The 9,378-nt window shown below is 38.2% G+C and overlaps 1 protein-coding gene across 1 annotated transcript; it reads left to right on the top strand.

The window, feature by feature from the left end:
• Positions 1 to 632: 632 nt before the first annotated feature.
• On the top strand, positions 633 to 9,114 carry LIN7C (lin-7 homolog C, crumbs cell polarity complex component). The gene is made up of 5 exons (XM_059929619.1): positions 633 to 684; positions 4,213 to 4,331; positions 4,588 to 4,659; positions 6,197 to 6,406; positions 7,003 to 9,114. Exons 1-5 carry the CDS (start codon positions 648 to 650, stop codon positions 7,156 to 7,158), a joined length of 594 nt encoding a protein of 197 aa, XP_059785602.1. The 5' UTR covers positions 633 to 647; the 3' UTR covers positions 7,159 to 9,114.
• The last annotated feature ends 264 nt before the right edge of the window (positions 9,115 to 9,378 follow it).

The following is a 9,378-nucleotide window of genomic DNA, read 5'->3' as shown; positions in this document are numbered from 1 at the left end:
CAAAGTGCCTTGTTCTCTCGCTCACCCGGGTATGTTTCATGCTTTTTGCACTTTCCATCCTTATTCTCAAACAGATTTCTAGGGAAGATTCGTGCCTTGGATTGTTAAATTAATTAATGCAATGCAGCCACAAATGGAGACTTTATAGTTCATTTACACACCTGTCATCGAATCTCATTGTTTAAGAATGTAAAGAACTCCGAGACAGGACTCTTTGACGGACGGAGGGGGAAACTGAGGCCGAAAGAGGATAAGTGAGCAGTGCAGGCTCACAGAGCCACGAACAGTCAAGGTGGAACAAGAATCCAGACTCTAGCACGTGGAGCCAAGAGTTCCCAAGCGAGTGGGATAAGGCTTGAATCCCAAGGCAGGGGGTAAGAGTCGGGAAAGGGACTCTTTTCAATCGTAGTTGGCCGGGGGATTTGAGAACTTTACGACCGCTGCAGGTGCAGCAAAACGCCGAACTCGAAAGCCCGGCACACAGACACCCTCTACTCTAGAGACGGCCACGACCCTCCGATCCACCGCGCCCGCTCTCGCGATACTGGCCGGCCCCTGTTCCGGGCTCCCGGCTCCCGCTAGGCCCCGCCCCTCCACCTCAGCCCCTGTGTCGTCATTTCCTGTGGGTCTGCAAGCAAAGGGGGAAGATGGCGGCGCTGGGGGAGCCTGTGCGACTGGAGAGGGGTGAGTGGGGCCGAGGCAGGGACCGACGTGGGCGGAGGGGGTGGGGGAATGCCTTATCCCCGGGGGGCGTGGGGCAGCCAAGCTCCGAGACCCGGAACCAGGTTGTCCCTCGCGCTGGCGCCGGTGGCCGCCGACGTTGCTGCGCCCGGCGCCGGGGAGGGCGCTTGCTGCTCTTGACTGATCCTCAGACCCGTCCTGTGTTCACACGGACCGTTGGGGAGCACAGCACGGTTCACCACCACCTGTCTGCATTCGCGGACACACGCTGCACACACGCTCCCTGGGTGGGCACGGCAGACGCAGCGTTCAGAGACGTGTCAAGCTGAGCAAACATCACACGCCCAGTTCGGACAGGCTACACGCACTGCCGGTGTTGGTGCGTGCACAACCCAGTGTCCCCGCCTTCACCCACACAGCCCGGACACACAGCGCGTTCCCACAGAACCCCCCTTATTTGTGCACAAAACGCATCATTACTTCCACTACAACCTCACTTGTATTCGTATTGGGGGTATTTCCTGGCTGTGGTGCCCCTCCCGGGGCACCGGAGAAGGTGCTTTAAAAACAATCCTCCTGATGCGGTCTTGGGAAGAAGGTTACATAACTAGGCGGAATAGTGATAGATTGTAAAATACTCGAAAGTGCAGCCTTATTCCTTGTTTACAAATCCTACGATTGCTAACTGGCTGGTGGCTTGCTTTTTAGAGCAGGCTGTCAAGGAAAATAAAACCCGTTCTGCTGAGTAATTAGAAACGGAAAAGCCAGTGGAGGTACAAGGCTATGAGCCTTAAAGGGTCCTGTTGCAGATTGTCAGCATTCCACTCTTCCCCAAATGCTTTATTTCAAATAATTTCAAGCATACTTTTGACACACCAGTATTAGAAGTCATCGGTAAGAGTCAAAAAGTACAAACTAAACATTTGGAGTACTAGTAGTAAACAAAGTATAAGATGGAGACTGAAAACATCTTGCAAATATTAGCATTTGCATTTACAGTCTGAATATTAACTTCTGCTCTAAGGAATACATTTTTAGAATTGTATGTGGAGTCTTTCCTCGTGCCTTCACACAAACCAGTGCATGCTTAACATTGTTTATTCCTTATGGTGTTCACTATTTGTAAGTCTCTTTACAAGTGATGTTGTTTTTCTCCAGCCCACCAGACCATTAATTAAAGTATCATTTTTGACAGAGGAGTAGCTACTCTGGGAAGACTTGCTAAGTTAGGCCTAAGACTGTGACATCTTCTCCCTGAGCACAATGATAGTGTGCTTTGTAGATGGGAACAAATTTGTTTGGTGTTAACAGGAGTAGGTGTTTTTCTTTGAAAGCCAGTTGTAGGATTCTAACATGTTGGCGGTCTTTTGTATTTTTAAGTGCAGTACAAAATATGAAACTTCACCTCTGGCATTTAGCTTTGGTAGTCATGGCTTTGTTTTCTCCTATTTCAGAGTTCATTTTAGTTCCACAGTAGAATGCTCAGAACCTTGGTAAGATGAACTGCTAGTTGATGCCATTCAGCAGAATAAGAAAGTCAGATTACATCAACTGTGATTCTTAATATTTAGCATTCTGTTTAACAGACTCTATTAAGAAACTCTTCCAGGAATCCTATAGTACAAAAATAGTGCATATGATCAAGATCCTGAATGCCTTCAAAGTCGTCAAAACAAGATTCAGTGGAACCCATTTGAGCACATATTGGGTACAGTGTTGCTTCAGTAAAGAGTATTTTACTTCTTCAGTTTTTTGTTAGTTGGAAATTTTTATAGAGCTTACGTATTGTAATTTTTTAAGTCAGAATATTTGATGAACCAGCACTCCTCATTCACCAGCCATTCTGGTGGTGGGAGATCAGAATGGGGAAAGTCTTTTTCCATTGCATTGGATTAACATCAGTTTAAGCTTTTATTACCTGAAACTGAAGAATCTACTTCTTTCTTCACTACAATTTATTCCTAGGTTTCCAGATGCAAACACAAAGAAGGCCATACTAATTCTATAAAGAAAAAAGTTCCAGTCCTTTAGTATAATATAAAATTCAGAACTTCTTCCACTTAAGACAAAAGGAAGCAAGGAATTTAGAATAATAGGTACTCTAGCCCCCTGGGTACAAAAAAAGTTAAAAACAAAAATCCAAGGAGAGATAGTCAGTGTTGGAACATGACTGAATCTTGTAAAATTTCTTAATTCATAAAATACTTACCCTCACACTTCCCAATGAGAACTGCCTAACATGCTTAATGTCTTTGTATAGATGTGTAGAATCCCTTGTATCTTATGATTAATTGGTGCTGATGTAACATAACATTTATGCTCGCTATATGCCAGACCCTTACCATGTATTTTTTGTTTTAGTCTTCAAGTAATTCCTATAAAGGAGATACTGCTATTTCCATTTTACAGTGGAAAACAGACACGGGGAGGTTAAGTAACTTGCCCAAGATCACACAGCTGTTACAGAGACCAGATTCACAGTGTTTTAATTAAGACAAGCTCAGTCAAATACATGTTTACAAAATACAAAACAGTTTAGAGTAATAGGTACTCTAGCCCCCTGTGGTACAAAAGAAGTTAAAAACAAAAATCCTACGAGAGATAGAAAGTGTTGGAACATGACTGAATCTTGTAAAATTTCTTAATTCATAAAATACTTACCCTCACACTTCTCAATGAGAATTGCCTAACATGCATAATGTATTTATATAGATGTGTAGAATCCCATACACTGTGTATCCCAAATACACTGTGTTGATGATCCTAAGTTGAAAACAGACCAGTTAATTTTACTCACTTCATCATTGTTTTAAATGTGTTCCTGCCAGTAACTGCACCTGTTATTGAAGAGTTTTCCTATCTACATATATATTGCGTTTCCTTTTGGGAAATAAACAGTGATTTCACTAGCACACAGTGTTTTATACTGTTCAGTGCTTTGGTTACTAATGATGGTAGGTAAATTTTTATTGACTAAATAGCTTCTGATAATACTGTCAGCTTTTCTGAAGCAGTACAGTGTTCATGTGTCTATGACATTTGAGCTCCAGTCCTTTCCTATGACATTTAGTACTTTATATTTGATTTTCCTGTGTCTCTCAAAGATGCTGTTTTCCAGATGTTATGCTTGTGCAACATCAGTATTTATTCCTAATCTACAGTAAAATTTAACATTCTTCTCAGACTTTACATTCCCATCCTCCATACATGAACACACACACAGACAATACCACACACAAGTTCATACTCATTCCTTTTTTCTCTGTGTTATACATGTTTCTTGTTAGTTGTTAAGGAATGAATCCTAAATGCTGTGCTGTTACACAAGCATTTAGAGAGTATTCTGGGACTTCCCTGGCGGTCCAGTGGTTAAGACTCCATACTTCCACTGCAGGGGGCACGGGTTTGGTTCCTGGTCGGGGAACTGAGAGCCTGCATGCTGCATGGCATGGCCAAAAAAGAAAGATATAAATAAATAATAGAGAATATTCTGAGAAAATTATCTATGAGTGTGTGTTTGTTTAACTATAGATATTTGTAGAGCAATTGAATTGTTGGAAAAACTGCAAAGGAGTGGAGAAGTACCACCACAGAAACTGCAAGCTTTACAAAGAGTCCTTCAAAGTGAATTCTGCAATGCTGTAAGAGAGGTGAGTAAATGGGATTAAAATTTACTAAAAATTTGAGTTAATTAGGGTAAGGTAATATTCTGAAATTTGGGTTCAGAGTTTCTTAAAAAAGTGAACTTTAGAACCTGCCTCTCTTGTTTTTGGAATTTCTAATAGAAAAACATTTTACAAAAATGCATAACTTTGTCTAAAATTTTAACACATTCAGTAACTTCACAAAGAACTCAAACGTATATTCTGAGATTTAAAATCGTAATAATAACTTTGGGTTTTGCAGGTATATGAACATGTCTACGAGACTGTGGACATCAGTAGCAGTCCTGAAGTGAGAGCTAATGCGACTGCAAAGGTACATTTTTTCATTTACTAGAAGGGAGAGGATTCTTCATAAATTAAAGGTTTAAAATGTGCAATTATTAGATTCATAATAGGCTTATTTTGAAAATAACAGTATCTTTCAAGGTACACTAAACTTCTCGATTCCTGAGAAATAGGACTTTTTTAATTGGTTTTACAAAAGATATTTTATGCAGTTTAGATGATGCATTAAAAATATACTTGCACACAAATAATACATATATACATAGTTGCTATATGTAATGTATATATCATTATGTAAATATTCATCAAAATTCTGAGGTATGAATTATTAGCCTCACTTTATTGGTGAGGAAGCATCAGATTAGGTTACTTACCTCAAACCACACAAACAGTAAATGGTAGATCTGGGGTATGCCCCCCAAGTTGCCCTTCACTTTCTCCTTAACCATAACTCTGCAGATAGGAGGTTACCTTTTCAGAGCTGCAGGTGGTAGGTTTTTTGTGCTTTTCTGTGCCACTATTTTCCTCAGATAATTCAAGCATTGACCTCAGTGTCCATGATATGTGGTTAGAATAAGTTAATATCGGCAGTAGGTGACTTACACTAGAACTAGTCATTAACAGGTAACTTTTCATTGATAGTTACTGGTTCACAAAAGGCAGTATTGGATCCTCTGTTGAGTACAAACACTTAAACATGTGGGTATTATTTGACAGAGTAGGAAAAAACGATTAAAACTTGGGTTTAATTCCTGACTTTCACAGCTTCCTGAATATCTGAGCCTTAGTTCCATTATCTGTAAAATGAGGCCTCTTTCAGAGCTTGTAATATGGTGGTATTCAACAAATCTTGATTTTCTTTCTCTCTTCCTTCCCATGTTTGCTCATGTACCCTGATCCAACACACAAAAAAATAGTACCAGATTACTTCATTATCTTTAAAAGCAAAATGAAACCCAGAATCTCAACTCTGTGTTAGAATTAGTCTAGATTAGTCTAAATTTGAAAGTTTTAAAGATGTGGCTCTGTTTCACAATTCACATTGACTCTGTATACCCCTCTTTTTTTCAATATTGAGTTATTTCTTGATGAGTTAGTATCCAGTGCAAATCATACAGCCGCCAGAATGACTGCATACAAGGACAGCTGCCCCTGTACAGGTTGCGTAGGTGGGCTGCGCCCTGCCCAGAAGCCCCTGGAGGAGCCCGGCTTCCCAGCCCCGGAGCGCAGGGCTGCTGGCATGCGAGGGGAGGGGCTCTCCTCTTTAGTGCGCACGTTGTTCATCTTCCTAGCAAGCCTGCTGGCCAAGCGCTGCACAGAAGTTCTGGGCACTGGAAGGCCTAGGAGTGGCCTCAACGACCTTAACACTTGCTGCATAATCCCAGGGTAGGCTTTTCACTCATCCTCCTTAAAACACCATCTGCTTAGCTTACCTTCACTGTCAGTGCATTTGTGGGCATTCAGACATCAAAAATATTTACTTCAAAAGTGGTTTTTAAAAAGGGACAAAAGAATGAAGTGAACAAATGTCCTGTTTTTTTTAAATACGTAAAATTTTCTTTCAGGCTACTGTTGCTGCATTTGCTGCCAGCGAAGGACATTCTCATCCTCGAGTTGTTGAGCTACCAAAAACAGAAGAAGGCCTTGGATTCAATATTATGGGAGGCAAAGAGCAAAACTCTCCAATCTATATATCTCGAATAATTCCAGGTGGAATTGCTGATAGACATGGGGGCCTCAAGCGAGGAGATCAACTCCTTTCTGTTAATGGAGTGGTAGGGATGCATTTTATTTCTACTTGTAGCAATGTGTTGTGACCACTTGGGGGTGTACTTGAGTTATAGAAACAGAAGATGTAGGGAAAAACCAAAGAAGCTTTGTAGTTTAGAAATCCCTTGGGGGAATCTTAGGCACTACTGTTTAGTAGAGTGATACTTTTTGAAGCACTTTGTGTGTGTTTTGCTTCTTTCCAATGTAAATTAGCAATGCTTAGTGTGATTTTTATGAAGTAACTAAGCTCCTTAGTAGTTAAGGCAATACATTAAATTGAAAGTCTACCCTCAATTTAGTCTTATAGAATGGCAATTGCCTGATTTACTTCTGACCTAGTGAAATAATAGAGCATGTAGATTGATATGCTAATTATCTGGAACCTAAAAAACCAGTTCCTAAACTACAAACAGAATATGATTTAGCAGAGGATTTTACACTGATTAAAATGATAAAGCAGGATTATTTCATAGGTTTATAGTTTGAAATATAACATTAAAAATTTTTTACTTGTGTATATTTTAAACATTTTTCATTTTGAGTTACTTACAAAACCTAGATACTAATTGTGTTTGTGTCTGTGTGGTTTTTCTTTTCCTAGAGCGTTGAAGGAGAACATCATGAAAAAGCTGTAGAACTGCTGAAAGCAGCTCAAGGAAAGGTTAAATTAGTAGTACGGTACACACCCAAGGTCTTGGAAGAAATGGAGTCACGCTTTGAAAAAATGAGATCAGCAAAACGCAGGCAACAGACCTAAAACTTTACATTCCATTTTGCTTTTAGGTAGAGAAGTTTTACTTGTGACCTACTGATGGCCGCAATGCCAATGATTGTAAAAAAAAAAAAAAACTTCCCGTGAAATCCTCCTTGCCATTTTATAAATGCCTATTTTAACATCATTTACGGTTCCAGAGATGCATACACTTTTTTCTGACAAGAAAAAGTAAAAAGGTGATGAGGGCAATTCTGCCCTGCTGTTTTTACAGGCCTTTTTCAACAAATGCAGATTTTGTCATAAAGTTGTTATAGATTTTTAAAAATGCTTTTTTAATATTAAAATGTACTTTTACATTCTTAACCTTTTTTTAGGGAAAAAAAGTTTTCTTTATTTGGCTGCTTATTTAAAAATAACAGTTCTCCATTCTTTTCTTTGCTTTTTTTTTTTCCCACCTGTAACATTTCTTTATGGTTTTCCAAGAAATTAAACATAACAGTCTCAGCTACAGCAGTTTATTACACTGTCAATGTTAACATCACTGCTGCGTTTTGTATTTGGAACACACACATAATATATATTATCAATGGTAAATTATAACTCAGCACAGTGGAAGTTTTTTACTTTTATTTAAACATAATATATAATGAATATTCATTTATACTGATTTATAAAAGTTTTTAAACACTGATACAATCATTGCTAAAATATGTATTCTTTCATAATATTTGAGCAGTGAGGCAAGAGAATGTAATTTGATTGTTAGCATTACTGATTACATCTTTCTATTTATAGTCAACAATATATCATAAATTACAAATGCAAAAAGAGGTTTAGGTTTCATCTTTTGCAAATTTTTTTAATGCTATTCATTTTTATTTAAATATATTTCTTATATTTTCATCCTTCCATTTGTAGTGATGAGCCAGTTAGTTTGTGGTGGGAAATAGCAAAGAAGAAAAAGTAATACCTTTAACCTCACTAGGCTCAAGAGTTACACACTCCTAAGTAGCTCAATTTAAAGACTTGATATTAAATAGAAAAAAGATAGAAGGATATATTTAAGATATATAGAAATCATGAGGTGATACATTGATAAGAATCTGCAGACGCTTTGTCAAAATGAGTAAGAACTCATTCACTATTTAGTTGGATTTAGAGATGTGATCTTTATGATTCAGCTATAATGATGGGAATTCTGAGATACTTTGATTTGTCCACTGGATGTCACTGTTTTACTGAAAGGCAGCTATTAGTGGATGACTGTGACTGAGGTCTTTTTAAAGGCAGAAATTAAAGAGGTAAGGTTCATTTTCAGACACAACTTACAGGAACATTTGTCAGGCTTTTAAAAATTTTAAGTGACAGGTGCTAGAAAGAAAATAATGGATTGAAATACATAGGGAATTTAGAATAATTATCAACCCTGTGTAAAGAGTGGGCATTTTGTGACATTCCTTCAGGAAGAATAGAAATGTGTATGTTTTTCTGCATGTTTGTGAGCACTGTGAGTCTTAAAAGATTCCAGTTTCCGATGATTTTCAGAATAAAAGTCAGCATTGTTATTTATCTTTTAGGTATTGAACACTGGATTGCATGGTTGAATGTGTCTTTAGTCCACTACAAAATGTGCTTGTTATTGATAGGATCATGTTATTAAATTGTATATTTCCAAAATTAATTGATGTTTTAAAAATGTTGAGACCAAAGTAGTGTAGAAGAGTTACGGACTTAATTTAATTGTAAAATTATTAGAGGTATTTGCTGTAGAGCTTTATATATTAAAGAGAGGTATCGGTGCATATAAAAACAGTAATATTATTGTTATGCTTGTATTCTTGCATTACAGGGTAACTAAACCCTGAAGAAATCTTAGTATTACTACAGCTGCAGTAGCTTTTAAGGGTGTGTCAACATTTCATTATAAATTATAGCTTCCTGGTTCAGTATCTCAGCTGTTTCAGAACTTTCAGCCAAGTTAAACCTTTTTTGGTGTTGAAACTTAGTAAGTTGAGTAAGCTATTTTTTGTTTCTTCTACAGTAATCCACAATCTGTTCTTTGTGTGGGTTGGCACTTATTTGTAATTCTTAAAATATGGATAGCTTAAAAGAGCCAAATACAGTAGTTTTGCTTGCTCCCGTTGAGCATGAGTAGCAGTAGTTTATTTTCTTTAATGCAGTTTTCATAGTGTATCCCAGAATTTTAAATCCTGACCATAGAAAAATGCAGTCATTCAGTGGCAAAGATGTACGGTAGTGGTC

The sequence above is a fragment of the Balaenoptera ricei genome, chromosome 8 (assembly GCF_028023285.1).
Source record: "Balaenoptera ricei isolate mBalRic1 chromosome 8, mBalRic1.hap2, whole genome shotgun sequence".
In the NCBI taxonomy this organism is placed as follows: Eukaryota; Metazoa; Chordata; class Mammalia; order Artiodactyla; family Balaenopteridae; genus Balaenoptera; species Balaenoptera ricei.
The sequence above is the reverse complement of the archived record's forward strand: the minus strand, read 5'-3'. Positions and strand labels throughout refer to the sequence as shown.